A 27,983-nucleotide genomic window follows, 5' to 3' on the forward strand; every position below is an offset into this window, starting at 1 on the left:
AAAAAAAGGGACGCACAAAACTGTTGGTCGATAAGGTTGTCCAAATCAAAATATTGAGACTCTCAGACAGACAGCAAGGAGAGGATGGCGGGGGGAGGGGAGACGAGCTGACAGGCAAAACGAACGAGCGGAGGACTTGGGGCTGATGCCAAGTTTGAGTTGAGGCTCATTTTGATAATACCCTACAAACACTTAAGAAAGGTCGCAATCTTAAAACCGAACATCTAAATTTAATTTAATTTATTTAAATAATTAGTTAAACTCAACTAATTTATAAATAAATAAAGATTGCATGCAGGAATTAAAGAAAACCCTTAACGATATTTTAAGGCAGATCAGAGTTAAGGAATTTCAGGAAGGACATTTAAGTTAAAATCCTTAAAAATCATCTTTGAGTTAACAAATATGTGCAAAACAAACATAAGCAAAGGAATCGAGGCATTATATAAATCGGAATCTTTAACATTTTATGGATGGACATTCAAGTAAAAAGCGAAATCGTTTTTAAAAAAAGCAGCTCAAGGAAAGGCAGCTCAAACAATATCAAAACAGTCAAAACAACATCTAAGGAATCAAAACAAAATCAGGGATTAGATAAGATAAAGCCAGAACAATCCACTTAAGCTATGACAAAAACCTGCAAAGAATCTAGACGTTTTTAAGAAATTCGAAATCCTCACAGAAATCCTTGAAATACATCAATTTTGCATACCCTACAAAATATAAGCAAAAGGCTTGATTGAATTCTAAATGAGAAATTCATGGAAACTACTTTTAGAGCCGTAAGCGAAAATCTTGAAAAAATTTTTAAACAATAAATATAACTTTAATCCTACGAGGGAAACTTATAGAAATTACTTTACCTGCCAACTTGACTCTGAAATGTGAGATTTTCCAATCAGATAAATATCAGTTGCAGTTGGTTCAGATCACTGAACTCTTTCCACTTTAGTTATTGTTGATTTCTCAAAAATTAATATTTATTTCGTACAGGGTATTTCGTAGTCAGTCAGTCTCGTGCTCGAGACTGTTTTTTATATTTAGTGCCCCGACGGCAGTCGCACACTGGGTTAAAGTTGAGCCGTCGACTTAGACTTTAAGCTTGCCTCGAATTTTTGAATTATTTCTTGAGTTTTATGCGCTGCGGAAAGAATGGGAAAGAACCTTTGACATGGAGCATGGGGCATGCAACAAAAACAGCAGCAGGCAGCAAAGCAGCCAGCCAGCCAGCCAGCCAAGCAAAAGGGTGCCACATAAAGCATACAACAGCTGCTGGATATTTAATATTTGATTTTAAATGCAAAAGATTTATTTTCATTTTAAATTTAATGCGGCATTAAGTAATATTGACAAAGTGCAAACTTGATTGACAGTTGAAAGAGGGCCAAAGTCCTTGTTTAAATGATAAGGACACAGCCTTCTCAGAAATGTGTTGTGCTCTTTTCGAGCTTATAACAAAGCAAATTGAATCGCTAACACGTTTACACTCAATAAGTATTTCCTAGAATCTTATTTACACGTTTAGAAATTCCAAGAAAACAAAACGAGAGAAGCAAACCCGAAAAAGGGTTTGAGTTGGCCATAATTGAATCAAAATTCAATTTCTAAGAAGTGTGCAATTTCATTTACTAGAAATTAATTAATAAACGAAGTAGAACATATTAAAACATAAGCCCAGCAGACCGCAAATTTAAGCTGCATTTGTTTAAAGTATAAAATATAATACATAATAATTTAAGCAGGGATTTAGTTGGCTATTAATTCGCAATTAAAACAAGCAAATAACCAAAATACAGTTGAAAGTGTTTAAGAACGCTTTATAATATATTATATTTGTGTACTAAATGATAATTGAATAATTTAAACTGCGTCAAAGATCTCGCAAAAGTCAAATTTGTGAAGAACACTTTCTGAAAATTAGTTAAATTAAAAAATTTGCTTCTAAAAATATTTCAACATTTTAGCAACCTTTCGCTCAGAAATTAATGGGTTGATTTTTGTTTGAAAATTATTTGTTTCCACGGCTAAAAATTGACATAACCCAAAAATGCTGAAGGACAAATCTTGAACATGATAGCCAAATAAATTTTGTTTTTATTTCTGTTTTGTGTGTCGATTTTTGTTGCTATTTTTGTGAATTGTAGCAATTATGTGTGGCACAAATAATGCATGCCTCATTTACTGATGCACCTGACGGCTTATTAAAATTCAACAACAACGAGTTGGCCAAATCTAAATGTGCACAAATACTATAAAAAGGTTGCATGTCTTCCTGTTTGTCAACCAGCCAGCCAGATAACAACAACAATAACAACAAGAATAAATACAAAATGAAATTGTGATAGCAAACAAGTCAAAGAGAGGAGCAACAAACTGAAAACTGGTCGAGCAGTTGCCACATTCGATTTGCGTCAACATCGTCGTCGGGTTATTGGTTGTGGTTGTTCTTCTTGTTGTTGGTTGGTTGTTGTTGATGTTGTTGGGTGCCCGGACATAAATGCAAACCGCACCCCCTGCCAACCGCACACCACAGAACCTCCCTCCTCCCACAAAGCCATAGAAACCAAGTGGCGAGCAACATCCGGAGGGTAGGAAAAACCAGCTACACTCAGCGGAAAATAATAGTACTTAAAATTGCCTGAAAATCATTATTCGAAAATATAATTATTACAATTGCTTTCAAAGAGAATAATTGAATAATATTGAAAGCCAGAATTGCAGTAGAAGGTTCAATTTTGATACTTGAACAATAATTTGACTTGACGAATCGAACTTAATTTAAATGAACTGTTCCGGATCCGGATTATTTTCCTGTCAGCAAATCGGGAAATTTTCATATTTAATTCATTGATTTCGATTAACGATTTCAATTCAACTTTGATTTCTTGTCGAGAAATCGGAGAATATTGAATTTGAGATCCAGTTCTGGAACTGAGTCTCAATCGGATTGTTTCGGTTCACGTTTTCGGTTCAGATTTGATTTCCAACCAGATAATCAGCGAATGTAGATTTTGGTTCTGGTTCTGAATTTCAATTGGTTAATTTCAATTGGAACCCGAACCAATTTGATTTTCTGTCAGATAATCGGTGAATGTCGAGTTTGGTATCCGATTCTGGATATCAGTTTCAATCAGTTTATTTCGGTTAACCGATTTAATTTCCTGGCAGGAAACCGAGGAATGTCGACTTTAGTTTTGGCTCTGAATTTCAATCAGTTTATTTATTTATTTATTTAATATAGCGCTACAAGGTTGAGACTTATTAAATGTGGCGCTAGTCACAGTATTAAAAATAATATTGAATAAATAAATAAATAGTTAGTAAATATAATAAAAATAAATATAAATAATTCAAAATAAATAGCATAAATTCAGCCAAAAGCTATTTATTTTATTTTATTTACACTTTAAGCCATTTGCTATTTATTTCATTTTATTTATATTTTCATTTTTATTATACTTATATGAAATGTATTTAATCTAATTATACATATATCTAATCTAATCTAATCGAAATATACTTTCGTATTTACTTCACAGACTTTATGAAAATCGTTTCAACTCTGCATTGATTAAAAGATTCAATTCCAGTGTTTCTCTCAGTGCAGTCATGCAAAATATGATGCATGCCAGTGACTTTGTAGCTGTCTCTCTTCCGCTTCTGTATATCCTGCCCCTCTCTCTTTCACTCTCTTCTCTCTTGCTTTCTTTATGTTGCTGGGCGACTCTGCATGTGAAATAATTATTAATAATAAAAATAACGAACAAAGTTGTTGTTGTTGCTGTTGTTGTTGCTGTTGTTGCTGATGCACTTCCGCTGACGGGCTGGCTGGCTGATGACGGGCAAAGGTAATTAACACACAGCGGGAGACAATGTTATCGTTTAAGGATGACGCAGAGGGGGAGGAGTAGGAAAAACTACTAAAGTCAGCCAGGCAAAGTGGCCATTTTACCATAAAGCGTCAGCTGAATACATACAAAATACAAACAACTCAAAACACAGGCGACAATTGAAAAGTTTGCGCTTAAGTGTTTTTTGTGCCCTGCCCAAGTGGGTACCAGCAACACTTTATGCTGTTTGACGAGCGCTTAGGTAAATTGTTTTTAATTCCAATTGAGTGCAATGCGATATCGCATTTTCAATTGCAATTCAAGTACAAATAAGTTTATTCGACTAAGAGATGCCCTGCAGTCTTTGCCTGTACTATAAATCGATTTTTATCGATCAAATAAAATAAAATTGTTCGGTGCCTGATATATGAGGATTTATATTACATACTAAAAGTCTATAGTTCTAATAATCTCTGATATTGAGTTTTGGTTGTATATGTATGCTGATCAAGAATATATATTCTTTGAATGGCTTCAGAGATTCTTCTTTCTGCTTGTTACATGTTTTTGCAGGACAATGTTTAATCAGTTCAGGCTTTAATAGGACACATTGAGCTCTTGTATAATATATTTAATATAATTTAATAATTGAATAATTTACTAAAATTAAATTTAATATCAACATTTAACTCAACTAGCCATCAGGCATACCCTATAATTAAATTGATGAGTATTTTAAACCTTATCTCCCCTCAAAAATTGTTAGAATTATGCCACAAATTATAATTTAACTTACCGAATGTAAAGGGTATACAATATTCGTTTCGTTGCTAGTTTACTTTGTCTTTTATTTTGTATTATTGTTGTTTTTTGTGGGGGTTTTTCTTTTTGTTGCGCTTGACTTTGACAGTGCGCTAATTATGACATTTTTCTCTAGAGCAATTACTGCCAAATGCTTGAGAGCACATTCGAAATTAAGTAGCCGCACCGCACCCCCCACCCCATCGCCCACAACAGTTTCCACCCCCCGCTGCCAGCACAACCCCTTTTTGGCATATCACTTTTAATTTGAAATTAAATTGAAATGATTATTTTTAAACGCGATTTTGTAAAATTACATTTCGGTGCCTTTTTGCTGTGCTTTAATTGATGAACGACAGCACAGATACTATATACATGTATATATATATGTGTATACATATAGATGACTTATGTATGCTTGTGTATTGCTGATTTTTATATAACTTTTATTTATGTTTGAAAACTTGGCACAGTTTTGCCAGCCAAATTGCAGCATGACGCAATTGACACAGCGACGAATTGCTTTGAATTTGCTTCTTCTTTTCTGTGGCTAGTTGTTGCTGTTGTTGTTGTTGTTTTAACACCCCATCAGAGGGTATTATATGTTTATTGTGACGTGTGTAACGCATTAAAGATAACGTCTGCGAACCTATAAATAATAGTCTATTAGTCTATTAGTCTATTAGTCTATTAGTCTATTAGTCTATTAGTCTATTAGTCTATTTAGTCTATCCGTCTGACCTTCACTTTTAAAGCTGTCTTGATTATATATCCGTCTTATTGCTGCTGGCACTAAATATGTCGAAGCTAGACAATTCGGATGACTACACTCAGAAAAACAAATTGCCCTAATCAGAAACTTGCCAAACTTTCGACACGAAGAGTTTCTCATCTTGAAGGTTTTTGCTTTCCAAAAAACCAGACATTTCTTAATGCTAGAAAATATCTCAACATAATAAATAAAATAGACCATTTTTTGGGGTTTCTAATTTTGAGAACAGTTTTTTCTTAGGAGGATTTTTGACAATTGATCGAAAGACGAATTCTTTATTACAAACATAATCTAAAATATTAGCAAATTAATTCCAATTAGCAAGCATTTATAGTTTTTATTTTGATTTTCAATTTATTTCGGCTTCAGCTTTTTAGTTTTTTTCACATTGTTTTTATTGTTATTGTTGGGTTTGTCATCTGCTGCGAGATGTTTGCTTAAATTGTTGGCAAGCAAATTGCAAATCAAACAACGAAGCAAGAAACTATTTGTTTTTGTCATTATTCTGCACTTATTCCGCTGGCATTTTAATTGCATGCAAATTAATGGCGCATATTGCGTATACGACGCGTATTGTTTGCCTCAGCAAATAATTGGATTGCTTGCAATAATATTGAACGCAACATATGCAAAAAAGATTAAACGCAAAATGACTCATAAAACAATCATAAATTTTTTGGCCAGCATCTGTTTGAATCGTTCGATCATTATGATCATTATCATCATAATCGTGTGTTTATTAAATAATTACCATAAAATTGGGCAACTTAGAATTTTTGTGCATAGACATAAACAAAAGTCAGAGATTAAAAATGTTCTCGTTTCAATAACGAAATCAGGAAGTGGTTTAAAGAAAACAATAAATGGCTAAGAATTCGTGTAAACTCAAGTCAAATCTGGCTAAGCCAAAGCAAAGTTTCGACACATAACCATATCAAATATATTATTCTCAATTTAAGTTTAAGGTCTGCCGCCCAACTGTCATTAACACCCGACCGCAAACAAATATTATTCATCTTAAGTGTTATAAATCTGAAAGAAAGCAAATAAAAATATTAAATAAATAAAAGAAACTTTGTAGCACTTGGCATATGCCGCTTGGTCAAGGCAAAGGCTATTATTGAATATTTCATTTTGCATGGCAAGCTGATACACACCCACAAACACATTCACACACACTCACACAAACACACACTCACACACACTCACACACACACACACACACTCACACACACAGAGAGACACACACTTATGGGCAACATTACGAAGCCAAAATTTACAAACTCAGCTGAGAAAAAAAATTTGTGCCACGAATATTTTCAATGAACACCCAGCGCCAAATAAATTGTCGAGTGCGAGCCACACTTGAGCGAGAGAAAGAGGTAGATAGAGAGAGAGAGAGAGGGAGAGAGATAGCTGCAGAGCAGATAGAGAGAGATAGCGATTGGGGGAAAAAAGGCCACTTGAGAAACGGCGCGCAAATTTGTTGCCAACTTTTGCGGGAAAAGCATTGCTGCTAATACACACATATATATATATATATATATATTTATACATATATATATATATATATATATATATATATATTTATGTATCCACATATATATTTATTTATGTATGTGTGTGTAACTGTGTGTGGCGCACCAATTTGCTGCCGTCGCATCGCTGCTCGGCGTTTATCGTCCGCAACATTTTACATCTTTTTTTCATACCCATTGAGCCCATTATAAATGTGTCAAAAGGGGTATAATAAGGTTAGGCAAAAGTATGTAACAGGCAGAGGGAGGCATCAGCGAGGTTATAAAGTATATATGTTCTTGATCAACATCGAAAGCCGAGTCGATCTCAGAGGCCTTAAAAGCTAGAGACTTAAAAGTTGGGATCTAAGTTTTCATATACCAAACGCACTTCAAGCTTATTTAATTATATCGATAACTAAGCTGCGTTCCGAAACTATCGATACAAATCGATTTCTGACAGCAAATACAACTACAGTTTTAAAAACACACTATTCCACTAGAGAACATAGTATATACCTCCCAATACATTTTAATTTGGAATATTTTTATTTATTTCTAGGACGAGTTTGACTTTGAACAGGTAAAAACTTGTGTTCAGGGTATCTCCCAGTCGAGCTCACACGACTAGCACTTTCTTACTTCTTTTTTTTCCGCATTCGATTTTTTTTGTATAGAGGAAGGATACAAATAAAATACGCTGCAAGGACAAATGTATCACAGTGGGCATAGTTTTGGCATTTGCTTAAATTCAGGCCGTGAATATTTACTTAGTATAAACATGAGAATTAAGAGAGTGGCGTTAAATAAGCTACAGCCTAAACAGAATCTAACTTTGTGTTTTGAATATCAAACAATAATGATCCACACTCTTTCACATCATAAATCTACAAAGTTTTCGTTTCGTTTAATGTCTGGCAAAATTTAATGTATACAAAATGATAATGTATACAATTTTTCTATAATATTTCACTTGTCAAACGATAATGCACAAATTTTTGCATATTTTCATTTAATAAATCTCATCTGCAATATTTTATATACCTATATATATATATATATAAGCCAAAACTTTCTGTCTGAACCCGCATCAACTTTCGCCTTGAATAAAGAAAATTTATTATTTATTTATCTATCTTTTTGTTGTGTGATGTTCTGTCAAATTGGCATTGTTGTGGCTAGGATTATTAGTTGGTTGACCCATGTTTAATGCGCTTATCTGAACTCTCCCTTGGATCATTAATAATATAGCAACTCAAATTGTGCACAAAATCCGCTTACAAATTTACACACACCAAATTCAATCAATATCGTTTGTTTAATCAACAATTTACCAAACGGATACATTATTGATTCAATGTAAAATGCAAATTAAATCATGCCAAAGCATTTGCAATGCATCTCTAATTAACACAAATGCAAATAACAAAAAATGCACCAGTCGAGAGAGCTCGACTTGTAGATACCCTGAGACCAGTTTTTGATTTTTAGTCAGAGTAGTTTGTTCAATATGAAAATACAAAATCTTAATGAGATATTTAGAGTTGACACAGGAAGTTATGTATTCGGAATTATGGCGGAAAACAAAGAAATGCTAAAAGTTAATTATGCACGCAAATCGAAACCAAATGTTTTCGATCAGCAGCTAAATGGGCAACATGTCGAACAAAATTAACACTAATGAAACAGAATGTAAAACAAGCCAAAATATGAAACACGACGCGTAAAAACAAAACAATGTAAATGACACAGTGATAGACTGCGAGGTATCCTATAAACATGTCCCACTTCATAAAAATTGTAATCAAATAATAGGAGAAGGCTATTGTAAAAGCTTCTTAGGCTAAATGGTTCAGTTGATGACTGCAATTTTGCTGTATTTAATAATAATAATAAATAATTTTAGCTTGATTACTATTAATGTGCTTATCCCAATTGTTCAGATAGGCATGATTATAGTTTTCAAAAGAATTAATAAAGACAGATTGATGTGCTTTGTCTAGAAGTGAGTGCATATATCAAGTATTAGACCAAGATAGACTTGACAGGAGGCTGTAACATTGTTTTGAGGACTCTGATCCCACGTTAGGAACTTTAAAAAATACCCAGGACTATCCCACTTCCCAGATTGTTAATGACCTTTCGAATTAGGGCAGACTACTACAAGGTAATGTGAGTCGCCATTGGCCAGCTCCGAACTTATTATTATAATTATTCTTATTAAATACTGTAAGATGGCAGTTATTAACTGTACAGTCTAGCTTAAATAAAGTGATGCTAAATACTTTAGCACAATTTCATTACACCCTTCTGCCCAAATTAATGTTTACAGAGTATGCGCGGCAACGGCAGAGATGGAGGGACACGCTCCATTTAATGGCCAACTGTCCATAAGCCATCATATAAAAAAGAAGGCAACAACAAAATGTATTCGCATCAAAATAAAATACTTGTCCAAAAAACATTTTCAAGTGCTCACAAAATGCCAAATGCCGCACAAATTATTTATAAATATTAATCAGAACTCAGTTTTCCGCTTTTCTTTCTCATGGATTAATGGTATTTATAATTTGCATTTATTTTGCCTGCTTCACAAAAATCAATTACATTTTTAAATCAATAATGAAAAATAATCAGTGTTTGCGTTAATTTGCTGTCTGTTTACTTCGCGCCTCGTTTTTTACTTTATTCCGAGTGCCACGCTGCGTATGAGTAATGTGTGTGCGGAATCAGGCAATAAGTAATCATGATCTATGCCAGCTGACAGTATCAACAACTATTTCGTAGGATGCCCCGAGCAGGTTGCTCTTTGAATAGTTTTGGCTACCATTGCTGGCCCCAAAAGATAATATGCTCCATATCATTTTTTTCAATGGCAGCTGAATCAGCGCTAACAAGAGGCGAAGGGGGTTTGAGGGAGGTTGGGGGGTTACTGTGAGGCTGTGAACTAGACGCAAACGCAGACGCAGACACAAAAGCAGACGCCGCGTCGTCAACAACAAAAAAAGTAAAGTAAAATGCGAGAAAAAAAACACAAGTAAGAATGCTCTAATCGAGAGTGATCGACTAGGAGATATCCTTTCAGTTTTCGATATTCAAAACATCTGTGTAATTTGGTAAATGTGAAAATATGTTTATTATTGCAGATCTTATATTGAAATTTGATTGGTTGATATATAAATAAAAGATATAAAATACTAATTAGAAAGATATATATTTAAAATAGTTATGTATATGTTATCGTTAAATTTTATTCAAAATATTTGATTAAAAATGTATAACTATAAAATAGTGGTTTTTTATTGCAACCGAAAATCGATTTTTATCGATATATTCGCCAAGTTATTGTAAAAATAAAATAAACAACTTTTTTAATTGTAATTCTCTAGCTTGACTACGAATAAAAAACTTTATTGGGCCCATTTGCCTGTCACAAGCGATTGCTCCACTTTATTATACCCATTTTACACATTTTTAATGGGTTCAGGGTATGAAAGAGAGAAAAATACATTGCCAAAATAGCAAAGTAATTGCGAATCGTAAAGCTCGTGCAAGCATAGAGTATAAATGCTACATAGAACAGCTACCCCAGAGGCATACAATTCAATGTATTTTTATGTATTTTAGCGACGGTTGCTCCTCAACTGTTGAAGAAATAGTCTATAATAAATAATATACTACAATTTCAAATATATTTATAATAGAGATATATTCCCAAAAAGGAATTGTATTTTCAAAAACGACAACTCTTTGATCATTTTAGGACTTGTAGAGTAATACTACATTTAAACGTGGGAACGCGATTCTAGATCAAAATCCTTGTCAAAAATCCTGCACAAAAATAGGGATGTGTTAAAACTTCTCACAGCCATAACTTGGTCAAAAGTGATCCGATTGTCAAAAACCATAGCTTTTTAATCATGGTTTGAACTCTAGTTTAAAACTGGATTCAACGTTGAAAACGCCATTCTTGCTCCAAATCCATGTTAAAGTTCTGTCCCAAAATTCATGTAAAAATGTACACCATAAAAAACCATAGATTCTTCATCATCTTAATTTTCAGATTTTCTCAGATTGCTGCGCATTTTTGAGAAACTTATTGATTGACCCATGCACATCGATAGCTTTATTTTTATTTATTTATAGATGTTGTGTATTTGTGTGTATGTGTTTGTGTGTGTGTGTGTAGAAGTCGTGTGAATGCCTTGGCCCCTTGTCAGGCGCTGACGCGTTCGCTGCTGATGATGCTGGCGATGATTAGCAACGTTTGCTGTCTGACAAATAACGCATACGCATTGTTGCCAGTTACCTCCCAGTTAGCACTTTGACCACTTTGCTTCATCCTGCTCCACCTCCTCTTCTTCTTCTTCCACTTCCTCCTCCTCCTCCTCCCCCTGCTCCTCCTCGTTAACATTTTCGCTGTTTGACTTAATTGACAGCATGTGCACTTTAAGTAAATTGCACTTTAAATATTTGTATACAGTTAAAAAAAATTGTTTGTATATAAAATTTGTAACTTAAAAATCTATTAAATATTTATTAATTTATTAAGCATGAATTAACCCATTTTTTATAAGAATTACAAAAGCTTCTTGTGTTTGTATTTTATATTGTTTTATATTTTTAAAAAGCTCAAAAACTCGACTTAAGTTGCTTCAGTTGTTTTTGTGCATTTACATCATCTTTTTTCTCTCGGTGTATTTAATTGCAGCGAAATGTAATTAAGCAAAAGTTAATGTCGACATGCTGCTGCCTGCAATATATGGGACACCTTACAACTACTTCCACGCCCCCTCTCTCTTTCACTCACACACTTGCTGTCTCACTTTCTGGCTGCACTTTGTCTTCATCTTCGTTGGCATCGTAAATTTCAAACGCTTTGTGGGTCACTGGTCAACTTTGGACGAAGGAACACAAAGCAGAAATTTATGCGCTCGGCTGGCCGGTCAGCAACATGGCGCCAAAGTTCAAAAGCTTCAAAGTAGCTGCTGCAGTACAATCAAGTATCTAGGAGAGGGAGGGGAAGGGGAAAGGGTGATAGTAACTGATTGGCTGGACATACTGCAGCTTTCGTTTCGCATCGATGAGCTTCGTTTATGCTTCGGTTTTGTGGTTTTTTTTGTCTTTCTTTTTATGGTGCTGTCTGCAATTTTATTGCAAATTGTTGCCAACCACTTTTTGGTGTGTCCTTAACAGCAAATTGGCATTGGCCATAAAACAAAATGTTGCTGCAGTACAGCGTGCCTACAATGGAAACGTGACACAAAACGCACAAGTTTGTTTGAACTTTTGCATTTTTTGCATTTGCGAAGCGTGTCAAAAAGTCTGAGCAGAAACAAATGTGTCAACGAAAAATAAAAATATCAAAATGCAAAATGTAAAAATTGAAATGTTATGACGTATAAAATATATACTCAGGAGTATAGTATTCAAGTTGGCAGTTTGGCAATAAAACGGACTGGTTTGATTAACTGTTTTCCTTACCGAGCAACTACTGTACACCATGTAAAAGTAAATTAAATCAAAAATTGTGTATAAAGTGCATAAATGTATTAAATTAATTAATTTATTTTATTTTTCACCAATTTAAATCAGCTCTAAAAGCACAAGTGTTCTCCATATCGATCAACTACTGTACTCTATGTATTCAACGTTTGATTTTCACGCATTATCGTTTTCCATTTATCATTTACCGTTATTATCAGTTTGTAGTTTTGCCTTTTACCTTCTTCGCAATGCGTATTGCGTATTTCTCAAGCGCATCAGCAGCTCATTTCACAAATTCCAAATGGATTTTATGCCACTGCCCTCGCCTCACACACACACACACACACTCATATACATTTATTGAAATGCATGACATGCACACATGTGCATATACAATATGCCGAAAACAATGCACAGATTTACACACACACACACACAAACACAGATAGCGACAGAGACATGGCAAATTTTCAGACAAGCGCCGCAGCGCAGCACAATGCAAGCGTTGAGCTTTTTGTTCTGCTTGGATTTACATACATACGTATTTATGCAAATATATACGTGTAGCATATAATATACATAAATATGCATAGCACTGTCCCTCGAGCATTGCCAAAATCATTAGTTACATTGCACAATAATATGCATACACACACATTTATATATGTATATACAGTAATACAGTGTTCAATCTGTGGTTAAAAATTCCAGCAATTAAAATTCAGTCTTGCATAGCTTTAAGTTCATTGAATTGTGTATGCCCTTTAAATAAAATTGAAGCGCTCTAATTAAATGGCAACCACTGTATTACCCACACATACAAACATACATGAATGTTCACTCCAACACACATACACATGTCTGTATACCTATGTAAATGTGTAATACAATTAATTTGGCACACATTGCTGCATGCATAATTATTTTTTTTTTTGGCCGTCGACACTGCGGCAATTGAGTAAATCCGTGGCATTTGGCAATAATACAAATTTCGCGCATAGACAATTGCAAGTGCTAGACGCAAATAGATTTGAAAGCAGTGTGCGCTAGGTTAGGGTTGACACTGTGAGAAGAGAGAGAGAGAGAGAGGGGTCGAACGAATGAGAAAGTGGAAGGAGTACAACTAAAATGGACTGTGATTAATGAGCCCACTGGCCTCCAATGATGTGCCTCTGACAGACAACAAATGATTCATCTGCAGAAAGTTTGTAGTTGTCACACTGACACTCACACACACACGCACATCGCGATGTCATAGGTTATGTGAACTTTAAATGTGCAGAGCAAATTTACATTTAAGCTTGAAGTGCACAGCTTTAAGGGCAGACAGATGTACGCAAATAAATAACTGTTATAATACACTCAAACACACAATAAGAACAGAATGGAAGCAGCTGGAGAGTAGAGTTGAGCGTGTGAAAGAAGAGCAAACAACAAACTCGAAAAAAAAGGATGGAACATAAAAATTTTGCATATTTAGTGTAGTTAATTATTTGCATTATCTATTTATTTTCACTCAGCATTTCTCACATTATATTTATGTAATTAATATTATGGCTTAATTTGCATTAATGAAATTCCTGACACAATTTCGTAACAAATCGCGTGTTCGTGTCACGACACGCATTCAACACTATTGGAATGGAGGGGAAGGGAACGCAAGCAGCGACAGCAAGCAGCTCCATCAACGTCGCATCGTAAAACTATCAAGGTGACGTCGACGGCGACGTTAACGTCTAATGGCAGTGCCGAAATATTTACCGTTCATTCACAAACACTGTCTCACACGCTATCCATGAGAGCTGCAGGTGTCACAACAACATGGCGTGTGTGCTCTCTTTCTCCATTTGTATACAACACACAGACAACATGTATGCGCACATGAATGTATGTGTGTGTGGTGTGCCTAAGGAATCACCGTTGATCACATTCCATAACAAATCCCACAAAACAAATCCGCATAACTTCAAACGATGCCGCCGACTTCGACGTTTTATTTGTATAAATTCAGTTTATTACGCGCACACACACACGCACAAAGGGGCCTTTGGCAGCCACTTAAAATGTGCTTTTGGTGGGCCAAAAGTTTATTATTTTAATAATTCTTATTGTTTGGGGGCAACAACTACAATTAGGCAACAACAAAAAAGCATCAACTGCACTGTTTGAATCGAACATGGCAACTACAATTGTAGCCAAAACACACAATTCGTATTTGCAGACAATATTAAATGCATGCCAGCAATTTTTGCTTATAATTGTGTGTCTGTTTTGTGCGCAAATTGGAATGCGTATATTTTATTAATTAATTGCAATTATTGATGCCGAACGTGGGCGGAATTTTTGCTTTGATTTTTCCATCCAAGTTTTAACGGTCTGTTTGAAACATAGCACGTGTGCCATCTAACGGCTGGTGTGCGCACTATCTTTGGCTATTCACAATAGAACAAATTAGCCGCTAATCAAGGCGAAGGCAACTTAGCTGGGAACACTTAATTTGAGCGTTTTCTGACTTAAAATTCTTACCGTGCCTGTGGGCTTTATTAAAAGCTATGTTATTTGTCATTAGCATATGCATTTTACATTTTAAGTGCGTGTGTAAAATGAATTTTTATACAGCACAAGTGCGCCATCTGTTGACTTGATTGCTTAATTTGAAAAGACGCGCGACTTTTTCATCGACATATCGGAACTTCAAATTTGTAACTACCGCAAATGCCAGAAATAGTTTGCTTTTCATCGATGAGGCGAAAGTAACTTAATTTGAGATTTTTTTTAGCCTTAAACATGTGTGAGTCATTAAACAATGTGCTATTTGTCAGTAGCTTTTGCATTTTAAGTTTTATGTCCAAGCCCAATTTACATTTTCAAACGGCACACTTGCGCCATCTGTTGAATTATTAGCATATTTTTAAAAAGAGACCCGCCTTTTCTTATCTACATTTCGCAGTTTTAAATTTATAACTTCAGCAAATAAAACGATTTTTAATTAAAAATAGAGAAGTACACTTGGAACACATGATTTGAACATGTCTTGCAGCTCAGTTCAAGATGTGGCAAGGTGCCACATCTTCAATTTCCACGCCATCGAGCGTTTTTATTTGACATTCACAAAGAAAATGTAAAATTTTACGTTCAGCCAGTTTTCGTTGCTCCGGATTTAAACCATCGAGCAGCATTTGAACTTTGTTGAGCAGACTGTTTTTAGTCTGCGTGGGTTGCTGCAACACGTGCAAACAATCCTTGGACTGTTGCAACACCGTCTCCATATTGGAAATAACCGTATCCATTAATTTCTCAGCACTAATCGAATCAGTTTCTTCTATAACATTCTCAATTAATGCTGCTGCTGCTGCTGATGAATTGGCAGTTGAAGTCTGTTCCAATTCGGATTCATCCATTGTGGTGCTCACATCCAATTGTTGTTCGTGTTCGATTGGTTGCATTAATTGCTCCTCCTCCTCCTCATCCTCCTCCTCCATTTGTACATAATCATCGAAATCCTCCCCATCTTGATCCTGATCCTGATACTCATACTGTATTTCATCCTCCAGCTCATCGGCTTCGTTATCGCTGCTAAATGGTGAATCGGCACTCCAAATTTGCTCATTACTTGTCATAGTTGAGCTATCCGATCTATTCGCCGCCAGACATTTGGGCGGACGACCCCGTTTCTTAATGTTCGCTATAATCAAAGGGATTCCCTTGCGAAAATGCCTGCCTAGAAAGAGCAGATCATTGAAATACCTCCAGGTGATGGGCGCCGCCTGATTAATCTGATGATTGCGATATTCACGTGCAAAGCGATCCCGCAACTTCTTCCAGCGATTGTAGATCAATTGCTCTGCAACAAGTCATGAACATTAAATTGATATTAATGAATTGAATAATTTAATATTTAATATTTTCTATGAATTATGCAGCTGCTTACCGGAAACATTGAGGCTCTCAGAGATGGCGCGCCAAGCTTCGTTTTTGGCCGATAGGTTCTTGGAGTTGCGTATCTCGTGGCGATCGTAGAGCACCGGATGCTGTTTGACCAGCTGAATTAGCTGTTGACACAGCTCAATGTCCTCCCGCTCCTCTTCGAATTCCTCGTCCCGCGGCCTTTTATCTCGATCCTCGAGACGCGAACGACGTGGCTTTCGACGACTTGGCATAAATTTCATGCCATCCAAACTCTCGTGCTTGACCAGCCCGTGCTTATAATGATCCTTGAGAAAGAGCAGATGCGGGAACATGTCCCAGTAGGTGGGACTATCGGGATCCTCCTGGAAGCGACGGAATTCCTTGCCAAACCGATCGCGTATGCTCTTCCAGCGTGTGATGCAGGCTCGTTCGCTGGCACCCAATTTCATTGAGATTGTCTTCCATGCGGCGTCCTTGCTGGCCGCATTCTTTGCACTGCGTGCGCTGTCCTTGTCGTAGAGTATCGGGTAGATTTGTATCAATCGTATAAGCTCAACGTCGTTCATTTGATTTTGTTGTTTTTTGTTTTTTACACAACAAGCAAAGAGCGTATTTATTTATTTACTTTTGTTGCTGCAGCCAAAGTTGCATGCGCTCATCGATCTATCGTAAGCATATCGCATGCAATCTATTGCAAATCGTGCGCTCTATCGAACGCATATCGTATGTGATCTATCGAACGCATATCGTATGTGATCTATCGAACGCATATCGTATGTCATCTATCGGACGCATATCGCATGCGACTTGTGCGCCTCGACGCGGGCTTCGATAGACAAAATATATTATTCCCACTGCATATTTTAGATATATTAAGCGTGCAGTGGCAATGAAAATAAATCAAACCCACCAAAATATCAATATCCATCCATGCAAAATGCAAAAATTATTTTCAAAACAAAATATGCCTATCAATATATCGATATATCGGTGTATGCGCAACAGCAAGCATGCCACATAATCACGGCATCTGGCCACACAAGTACCAAGTACCTGGCCACATGGATACGCGCATTGCATATATTTCTGCTTTTTTTTATATTAAATAAATCAAATGCGAACAAGTGCAAATAGAGCAGAAAAAGAAGTTGAAAAGCAGCACGCAAAACGCAACAGCAATTAACAGAGTGCATAATATTATAAGCGCAGCGACCGTGAGTGTATGCGTGTGTGTGTTGGAATTTGCAACTGTGTGTGAATGTGTGTGTGTATGTGTGTGACGGAGATCACCCAAAAAAAGCCGACAGCAAAAGCGCTGCGCCCAGTTTTTTGTTGTTGATTCATTAAATACGCTGCACACAGACACACACCTAAATAGCAACGCAAGGCGACGCGTGTGTGTGTTGTCTATGCATATGTATGCGTGTGCATGTACGAATTGAATGCATATAAGTGTGTGTGAGTTGGAGCAATCTCCCCATAAAAAGTAGCCGTGTCTCTCACACACTAATACAAACGCATTCGCAGCAGCAGCAGCGAGCAGTAAAGAAACAGTTAACGCACGAAAAGAGCGCCGCATTCGCAGCCGGAGCGGGCCAAAGGCAACGTCATAAATTTGTCATCATCGCGTCTAATTTTTATTTTCGGCTTATTTCTCAAATTAACCATTTTCGCACACACAGTTTATTAAAATCAAAATTAATACAAAATGATTCTGCTGGAAATCAATAACCGTATTATCGAGGAAACGCTTCTGGTCAAATACCGCAATGCACAAGCAGGGTGAGTCTTCTTCCTCTACTTGTATCGCTGTCTCATTCGCTCTCTCTCTCTCTCTCTCTCTCTCTCTCTCTCGCGTAACTGTAAAGTGCCCCCATTTTATTTGTCGTTTATCTAATTTCTTGGCTTATCAGTTTTCATTATGTGTTTATCAGTGTATTTCACACACATTTATATATTTATAGGGTAGCCTTACAAAACATCGGGTATAATTTCAACTTGCGGTACACTCATATATATATATATATGTGTTTGTGAGTGTGTGGGCGTAGTATTTGTCATGTTGCTTGGACCCCCTCCTTTTACAGTGCCCTCCCGCGCAGCATTTGTTAATTCGCTTTAGCTCATTTACTGCATTATTAGTGCATAATGCGCCCCTCTCTCTTCTACACACACACAAACAGTGCATTTGAGTCATCTGCGAGAGGCCGTTTGGGCGCCGGCTGCCAAAGCACAACAAATTATTCATTGAAGTCGAGTGAAAATGAAGTGAATTCTGTTATACACCATGGAGCCAAAGTGGCATATTTACGAAATCTCTTCTGATTTGTGTCTCAAATGCTCCAAAATCAATCTAAATGCGAACGGCATCCTGTTTAATCACTCATATTATAACAGATGACTTGTGTTGGTGTACAGTTACTCCAATCTGTTATACTCCATGGAGTCAAAGTGGCATATTCTGGATTCCTCTTCCGATTTGTGTCTCAAATACTCCAAAATCAATCTAAATGCGAACGGCATCCTGTTTAATCTCTTATATTATACCAGATGACTTGTGTTGGTGTACAGTTACTCCAATCTGTTATATTCCGTGGAGTCAAAGGGGATATTTTGGATTCCTTTTCTTCTGTCTCAATACTCCAAAATTTGATTTAAATTGGAGTCAAAGTGGCATATTTATGAATAATTCTCTGATTTGTGTCTCAAATGCTCCCATATAAATCTAAATGCGAACGGCATCCTGTTTAATCACTCATATTATAACAGATGACTTGTGTTGGTGTACAGTTACTCCAATCTGTTATACTCCATGGAGTCAAAGTGGCATATTCTGGATTCCTCTTCCGATTTGTGTCTCAAATACTCCAAAATCAATCTAAATGCGAACGGCATCCTGTTTAATCTCTTATATTATACCAGATGACTTGTGTTGGTGTACAGTTACTCCAATCTGTTATATTCCGTGGAGTCAAAGTGGCATATTTCAGAATTATCCTCTGATTTGTGTCTCAAATGCTCCCATATTAATGAATTCACGAACGGCATTCTGTTCAATAATTTATATTGATGCAGTTACTAGTTTCGTGCACAGTTTCTTTAATCTGTTATACGCTGTGTATGAAAATAACGAAGTTGCTTTCTAATTTATGAGTTATGATTTGTCTAAATAAATAATCCAATGCACAAAATGTTTATTATTATTTTTAAGTATGCCAAATATATGAGCAGAGTTTGCAGCTGAAACTACTGAAAAACTAGTTGTAATATATAAAATCAAAATTCGTTACATAAACCTTTTATGAATCATACAATATTTATGTTTGTTCACATTAATCTGCTCAAAACAATGGCATGCGGGCGATAAGATATTGATTTGAGGCGCAACCTTGTTATTATTACTTATTGTTATTATTACTTTTTAATGTTTATGGAAATGTGTTTTCTTTTGCAGACTCAAACCAGAATCGATAGATATACGAATAGCAGACTTCGATGGTGTTCTATATCATATGTCCAATGTGAATGGTGATAAGACAAAAGTGCGGGTGAGTACCTAATTCAAATACAATTATACATTATATATAAATCATATATACTTTCGTCTTCAGATAAGTATTTCGCTCAAGTTCTACAAACAGCTGCAGGAACACGGAGCCGATGAGCTGCTGAAAAGGGAATACGGAAGTTTGCTAACCGATACGGAGGAAGGTATACATATTGTACTTCAAAGGAAAAAGGATAACAAACCTCTATTGAAATATATTTAAATTTTAATTATAGGCTACAATGTGTCTGTACTTATTAATCTGGAGGATATACCCGCGGATTGGGAGCAGATTGCAAAGAGAATTGGACTGCTAAAGCGCAATTGTTTTGCCTCCGTTTTTGAGAAATATTTCGACTTCCAGGAACAGGGCGAAGAGGTCCAGAAACGAGCTGTTATCAACTATCGCAACGATGAGACGCTGTGAGAATTACTCGATCATAAATTATAGCTATCAATTATAATAGAGATCCCCACTGTAATCCAACAGCTATGTGGAGGCAAAGCCTGATCGCGTCACCGTTGTCTTCAGCACCATCTTTCGGGATGAGGACGACGTCATCATTGGCAAGGTCTTCATGCAGGAGTTGAGGGAAGGTCGTCGTGCATCGCACACAGCGCCACAAGTGCTCTTCTCGCACCGCGAGCCACCCCTAGAATTGGCCAACAGCGATGCCAGAGTGGGCGACAACATTGGATATGTTACATTCGGTGAGTCGTCTATCATTCCAGGATCTATTCAAAATTCCATTCCCCTGTGGGAGTCAAAGTGGCATATTTTGGAGTTCTCTTCCGATTTGTGTCTCAGAAGCTCCAAAATCAACTTAAATGCGAACGGCATCCTGTTTAATCCCTTATATTATAACAGATGACTTGTGTTGGTGTACAGTTACTCCAATCTGTTATATTCCGGGGAGTCAAAGTGGCATATTTATGAATAATTCTCTGATTTGTGTCTCAAATGCTCCCATATAAATCTAAATGCGAACGGCATCCTGTTTAATCCCTTATATTATAACAGATGACTTGTGTTGGTGTACAGTAACTCCAATCTGTTATACTCCATGGAGTCAAAGTGGCATATTCTGGATTCCTCTTCCGATTTGTGTCTCAAATACTCCAAAATCAATCTAAATGCGAACGGCATCCTGTTTAATCCTTTATATTATAACAGATGACTTGTGTTGGTGTACAGTAACTCCAATCTGTTATATTCCGGGGAGTCAAAGTGGCATATTCTGGATTCCTCTTCCGATTTGTGTCTCAAATACTCCAAAATCAATCTAAATGCGAACGGCATCCTGTTTAATCCTTTATATTATAACAGATGACTTGTGTTGGTGTACAGTTACTCCAATCTGTTGTACTCTGTGGAGTCAAAGTGGCATATTCTGGATTCCTCTTCCGATTTGTGTCTCAAATACTCCAAAATCAATCTAAATGCGAACGGCATCCTGTTTAATCACTCATATTATAACAGATGACTTGTGTTGGTGTACAGTTACTCCAATCTGTTATACTCCATGGAGTCAAAGTGGCATATTCTGGATTCCTCTTCCGATTTGTGTCTCAAATACTCCAAAATCAATCTAAATGCGAACGGCATCCTGTTTGATCACTCATATTATAACAGATGACTTGTGTTGGTGTACAGTAGCTCCAATCTGTTATATTCCGGGGAGTCAAAGTGGCATATTCTGGATTCCTCTTCCGATTTGTGTCTCAAATACTCCAAAATCAATCTAAATGCGAACGGCATCCTGTTTAATCCCTTATATTATAACAGATGACTTGTGTTGGTGTACAGTAACTCCAATCTGTTATATTCCGGGGAGTCAAAGTGGCATATTCTGGATTCCTCTTCCGATTTGTGTCTCAAATACTCCAAAATCAATCTAAATGCGAACGGCATCCTGTTTAATCCCTTATATTATAACAGATGACTTGTGTTGGTGTACAGTTACTCCAATCTGTTATACTCTGTGGAGTTAAAGTGGCATATTTATGAATATCCTCTTCGATTTGTGTCTCAAATGCTCCCATATAAATCTAAATGCGAACGGCATCCTGTTTAATCCCTTATATTATAACAGATGACTTGTGTTGGTGTACAGTAACTCCAATCTGTTATATTCCGGGGAGTCAAAGTGGCATATTCTGGATTCCTCTTCCGATTTGTGTCTCAAATACTCCAAAATCAACTTAAATGCGAACGGCATCCTGTTTAATCCCTTATATTATAACAGATGACTTGTGTTGGTGTACAGTTACTCCAATCTGTTATATTCCGGGGAGTCAAAGTGGCATATTCTGGATTCCTCTTCCGATTTGTGTCTCAAATACTCCAAAATCAATCTAAATGCGAACGGCATCCTGTTTAATCCTTTATATTATAACAGATGACTTGTGTTGGTGTACAGTTACTCCAACCTGTTGTACTCTATGGAGTCAAAGTGGCATATTCTGGATACCTCTTCCGATTTGTGTCTCAAATACTCCAAAATCAATCTAAATGCGAACGGCATCCTGTTTAATCCCTTATATTATAACAGATGACTTGTGTTGGTGTACAGTAACTCCAATCTGTTATACTCCATGGAGTCAAAGTGGCATATTCTGGATTCCTCTTCCGATTTGTGTCTCAAATACTCCAAAATCAATCTAAATGCGAACGGCATCCTGTTTAATCCTTTATATTATAACAGATGACTTGTGTTGGTGTACAGTTACTCCAATCTGTTGTACTCTGTGGAGTCAAAGTGGCATATTCTGGATTCCTCTTCCGATTTGTGTCTCAAATACTCCAAAATCAATCTAAATGCGAACGGCATCCTGTTTAATCACTCATATTATAACAGATGACTTGTGTTGGTGTACAGTAGCTCCAATCTGTTATACTTCTTTATACTCGAAGTGGAATATTTGAGTAATATCTTCAGAATAAGTTCTCAATTCTTTCGATAAAAGAACAGCATTCTGCTTAATCCTTCATAAGCTGTTGCTTGTGTTTCCAGGATAGTTTCTCCTAACTGTTATACTTATATAAACAATTCCCCTACTTTATCTTGATTTCTTTGCCTAATTCAATTGTTTTGTTTATATTTGCAGTGCTGTTTCCACGACATACCAATAAGGAGACACGGGATAATACTATCAATTTAATACACATGTTCCGTGATTATTTGCATTATCACATTAAGGTAAGCGATAAAGAGTAAATAATGCTATATATCTTATATTAAACTGTTCCAATTTTGATATAATAGTGTTCAAAGGCGTACATTCATTCGCGTATGCGCGCAAAAACCTCCGACTTCCTCAAGGTGCTAAACCGTGCAAGACCCGAGCCGAAGACTACGGAAAAGAAGACTATAACGTAAGTTATTCTCTTTTTAATCTTATTTAATCAAAATATTAATTTGATTTTCGTTTTTTGTTCTAGGGGGAGAACATTCGTCCGCAAGGAATGATGTGCGGCGTATAATTAGTTGTTTTTATATAAATATAAAAATAAAAATAGCAACAACAAAAAAGAGTGTATTAAAAATTGAGATAAACTGCAGAATTTTTGGCATTAAGTTGGTGAAAATAAATCAATAAAAAGCCGCTCACAGTAAAAACGAACTTCAGAAAGTATTCCCACAATGAGCTAATTGTAAGCCGGAGCAAGTTGAATGAACAAAAAACAGAAGTAAAATATAATAGTTATGCGTTATAATATATTTAAATTGTGTGTGTATGTGTTTTGTCGAGTCAGCAACCGTATCAGAATCAGCCAAGTCAGCCACAAAACTAAAGAATTGTCAAAAACAAATAACAGAAAACATTTTAAACTAATGCCTAGAACTAAGTAAAGAAGAAACAAAATGTCGCAAACAAAACCAATCTGTTAATTGTCGCAATTGTCAAAATGCTGCCCAAAAAAAAAAAAATACATCCCTTTAACTAGCCAGTATGTGTAGAGAATTAAAAATCAAAAAAATAAATAAATACTAAATTAATACCTTTGATACAACAATAAATTCCAAAAACAAACTGATTTCAATTAAAAAACTGAAAAGCTAAATGCAATAAAACAAAAACAAATCAAATTTATTTGCCCACTAGTTTTATTCATATTTGTATATATAAGTTGTATAACAGTTTTATATAGATAATAGTTTAAATCTTAAACTTAACATTTTGCTTCTCGTTCATGCTCTCCACACTGGCCTGCAAATTCAGATAGTCGCTCTGAATGCGCACACACACTGCAACAGACAAAAAAAAGAGAGAGAGAGAGAGGAGAGAAAAAGAAAAGCAAGCAAAAATTAAGCTTATATATATAGTCGTATATGTCTTTTATACATATATATAAATATTTGCAAAAATCGCTACTTACATTGGCAGTAGATTTTTTGTCTAGTTTTTTGTGTAGTAGTAGTAGTAGTAGTAATATATATATTAATATTCCGATAGTTTCTGGTGCTTTTTGGTGATGTTATGCAAATGAGTATTTACAGAGAGAAAGAGAGGCAGAGAGAGGGGGAGAGAGAGGGAGAGATTTCCCTAGGGATCATCGTATTGTTCCAATTTGATATAAGCAAGTGCTGTTGTGATAGAAAAGTGTTAGAAACGTGTGTGAGTTAAATAGTTAACTTTTAACAATTTATATATATATACACAAATATTTTGACACTAGCGTGCTGGCTCAAAGAATCGTTTATCATATTCTATATATATATTTTATATATATACAGACACCATGCGTGAGTGCTAAACTAAAGAAACAAGAGGAAGAGGAAAAAGGCTTGGCTCGCATTTGGGGCACAAACTGGGGCAGATGGGCGAGAATGAGCCAAAGAGTAATACACAAATTTGTGTTAAATAGCTGCGAGAAGCCCTTTTCAAAGCCACAGTGGTCGCTCGGTAAATGAAACTTTTATTTTTTCTAATATTTTTTATTATCAGTTGATTTTTTGTGAACAACTTTTTAATTTATATATGAAATCGTTTTTTTATTAGAGTCTTCTTCGACTTCTATGCAAAGGTTTCTTAAGCTGGCATATTTAAAAAAGATACCTGATGGTGCTATTATTTTTATCACAACTGTATTTATTCATTTATATATTTTTTCTAGTTGTCAAGCGACCACTGTACTTACATATATGTTTTAGGGGTTTTTTCTTAAATTTACATACCTTTCTGCAGATCCATATCATCCATTTCGGAATTTTTAATCTGTTGCAGTTTCTCGCGAAACTTTTTGGTTATCTGCTTGCGTTGATAATCGGCTTCGATTTCCTGTTTGGTGCGCGGTATGCGAAACCGTATGCAGCAACAGACCATAATCACTAAGTTAATTATAAATTAATATAATCTATAACTGTGTATCAATCAATATATATATATATATCATCTGGCACCCACTTAGACTCATCAGTATTCCCAAAACAGAGGCAATAATGTGCCAGCGTCGCAGCCCGCCAATTGTTATCTTTTCCAGCCAAGCTTCCTTGGGATCTATGTCAAAGATATCCGTATCGTCGTCCATTGTGTGTTATTGTAGCCTATCCTCCTTACGCAGGTATTCGTTGAACCGTTATAAAAACTATTCCACGTCTGGCTGGTTTGCCTGGCCAATGGGGACTGCGGCTCCGCTGTTCATTTGACTGGCAAAGCTGAGTCGAAACTGGGTGCTAACAGCACATATACAAATGAAAGCGGGCTATTGTTGCTGGGATATTTGCGACACACCCTGTATAGATTATTAAACGGTGTGAAATAACAAACAGAGCCGCAAGTTGTCAATGTTGAACGGTTTGTAAATACCCTTTAGTTTAATAGGACACGTTAAAGTCTAGAAACCCTTTTTTAATATAGTATATTATAGTATTGAATATTAATTAATTTCCAAATCAAAAATACTTAATTTTTCATTTAACCAGTTGTTTTCATAGATATGCCAATGTAAAGCTCCATAACCAATATGCTCCATTGCTGTATTCAATTTGTCCTTTGATCCGTTGTAATGCTAGATATTTTACTACAGCAGCGTTGTCCATTCTGCATGTGAAAGCGAACAAAAATGACAATGGACGCCTTCTTTCCGAAACTGGGTGCGGTTAACGGTTCTTTGGTGCGTTCCGTTAGCCGAGCGCCACAGCAGGACTAAGTAATTTTTTTTGTTGCTTTGCAGACACCAGAACTATAACTATCTAAGAGAGAGTGAGAGAGAGATAGTGAGAGCTAGACAATTTGTAAGTAGCAACAGCCATAGAGATGCGCACGTGTTGGTAACTTTGACAGAACTTTTGCATGAAATTGTAAAATTAGCTTATTCAGAGACAAGTTATGTTAATGATAATGTTAACTTTTCCAATATTGTAAAATGTTTCTTTCATTTTATTTAATTTAAAGTTGCTTAAAATTTGTAGAATATCTTAAAATGTTTTATTTCCTTTTATTTAATTTAAATTTGTGCAGTATTTTAAAATGTTTCTTTCATCATCCTTAATATACAATTTCCCTTGTCGCTTAGCAGCGTGCGCTTTCGTGACACAATAGAAAGCACGAGCACATCTCTAATAAGTAACGCTAAACCCAACAGGAGACAATATGCATATGGTGACACACATACATACACAAATAGATAGTTAGCCACATGCTGGGCACACCCAGCCAGCGAACTAGTCAGTGAGCAAGTAACCAGCAAGCAAACAATAAGGCAGGCAGTCTAGCTAGAGAGGAGTAAGCACAAAACGCCCACTCGTTTGTTAGATATTTAATTTGTTGACTCTTTGGGGGCCGGGGGATGGGGATGGGGCGTGAGTGTTTGCCTAATGACTGTGGCATTTTGACTTTTGGCGTGCTTATTTCTGATTGCAATTATAATTATTGTAGACGACCTTTATTAATTTCCAGAAATGAAAGGAAGCTATAAATTATGTGACAGTGGCAGGCTAACTTTTTAATGAAGACTAATGCCAAATAGACTAAAAGTCTGTTTTAAACAGTTTTACATATAAAATGTATTTTCCTTTTCCATTGCACCTGCCCCACTGTGCCCTGTCCTAGTGACCTAAAAAAAGAGAAGAGAAATGGAGCACAGATAATTGCAAACGTAAGGCTCGTTAAGCTTTTGCGTTTGCTGTTACGTTATTGCGTTAGGTGGCAGCGCTGTCGCATTCACAATGAACAACTCGCCCCACAAAGCGCCTGTGCACAGAGCAATGTTACCGTTCGAAAACGAACGAGTTGAACTCACACACAGAGTGACAAACACATGCAAAACTTTCATTCACCCACTCATTCAACAAAAAAAATACATATATATATTGCCTATCCTTGCCACATCGCTGCTCAGTTTCAGTTGAGGCTCTCGTTCGGTGGCACACACGCTGGGCTCGTCGCAGGGCAAGAAGAAAAAATACAATTAGTAAAAAGTAACACAATTCAATAAATCAGTTAGCAAAAAAAAAATACAACCTGAAAAATCCAAAGGAAGAAATCGAAATAAATAAAAAAATATATTGAAATTGTATTAAATAACACACACACACACAGCAGCAGAAGAAGAGGAAGAAGCAGCAGCAGCAAACGCAGTAAATCGTTCAAAACGTTGTACGTATTCGTAACGGGCGTGTGTGTTTGTGTGTGTGTGTGTAAGCGTGCCTGTGTGTGTGTGAGTGTGAGTGAGTGAGTTAGCATGTGTGTGTGTCGAGTACATAATAGGGCCATGGAGTTTTTATATTGAAAAACGAAAAACAGAGCGCAAGGCAAATAGGCAAAGAAATCTCAGAGGCCACACACACACACATATATACATATATAAAGGAGTTGGTAGAAAAAAAAATGTGGCCAGAGCAGAAATCAAAGAAAAACTCCACCAAATTTTTCAGCTAAATTGTGTAAATAAAGTTTAATACAAAATGCAAATGTCTATATAAATTAAGAAAAATATATATATATATATCTATATATCGAGCCAACAACAACACGACAATTGGCATAGGTGTGGGAAAGTGTGTGCAAAAAAAAGAGAGCAAAAAAGAAGGACGAAACAACGACGAAAGGAACGCGCGCGCGTGTGTGTGTGTGCGTGTCAAATGCGTGGGTGTGTGTGAAAGGTGTAAAAAATA

At 36.2% G+C, this 27,983-nt stretch overlaps 3 protein-coding genes across 4 annotated transcripts; 1 reads left to right on the forward strand and 2 right to left on the reverse strand.

Moving 5' to 3' along the window:
* Positions 1 to 15,364: 15,364 nt before the first annotated feature.
* LOC6562907 lies at positions 15,365 to 16,918 on the reverse strand. Its single transcript, XM_032736482.2, has 2 exons — positions 16,339 to 16,918; positions 15,365 to 16,251 (listed from the first exon to the last, which is right to left on the reverse strand). The coding sequence occupies exons 1-2, from the start codon at positions 16,880 to 16,882 to the stop codon at positions 15,449 to 15,451; spliced, it is 1,347 nt and encodes a 448-aa protein (XP_032592373.2). The 5' UTR covers positions 16,883 to 16,918; the 3' UTR covers positions 15,365 to 15,448.
* Positions 16,919 to 17,354: 436 nt separating this feature from the next.
* On the forward strand, positions 17,355 to 23,487 carry LOC6562072 (actin-related protein 2/3 complex subunit 2). The gene is made up of 9 exons (XM_001989266.2): positions 17,355 to 17,530; positions 17,999 to 18,098; positions 19,771 to 19,864; positions 19,928 to 20,027; positions 20,100 to 20,286; positions 20,354 to 20,574; positions 22,972 to 23,063; positions 23,130 to 23,239; positions 23,306 to 23,487. Exons 2-9 carry the CDS (start codon positions 18,025 to 18,027, stop codon positions 23,331 to 23,333), a joined length of 906 nt encoding a protein of 301 aa, XP_001989302.1. The 5' UTR covers positions 17,355 to 17,530; positions 17,999 to 18,024; the 3' UTR covers positions 23,334 to 23,487.
* Positions 23,488 to 23,954: 467 nt separating this feature from the next.
* LOC6562555 (transmembrane inner ear expressed protein) lies at positions 23,955 to 25,547 on the reverse strand. 2 transcript variants are annotated; one of them, XM_001989265.3, is made up of 3 exons: positions 25,273 to 25,547; positions 25,044 to 25,196; positions 23,955 to 24,113 (listed from the first exon to the last, which is right to left on the reverse strand). In XM_001989265.3, the coding sequence occupies exons 1-3, from the start codon at positions 25,394 to 25,396 to the stop codon at positions 24,025 to 24,027; spliced, it is 366 nt and encodes a 121-aa protein (XP_001989301.1). In that variant the 5' UTR covers positions 25,397 to 25,547; the 3' UTR covers positions 23,955 to 24,024. The 2 variants fall into 2 exon arrangements, with proteins under 2 accessions (XP_001989301.1, XP_032592187.1); XM_032736296.2 differs by lacking the exon at positions 23,955 to 24,113 and adding an exon at positions 24,286 to 24,452 and having other exon boundaries at positions 25,273 to 25,543.
* Positions 25,548 to 27,983: the final 2,436 nt, after the last annotated feature.

The sequence above is a fragment of the Drosophila grimshawi genome, unplaced genomic scaffold (assembly GCF_018153295.1).
Source record: "Drosophila grimshawi isolate 15287-2541.00 unplaced genomic scaffold, ASM1815329v1 contig_1377, whole genome shotgun sequence".
NCBI lineage: Eukaryota > Metazoa > Arthropoda > Insecta > Diptera > Drosophilidae > Drosophila > Drosophila grimshawi.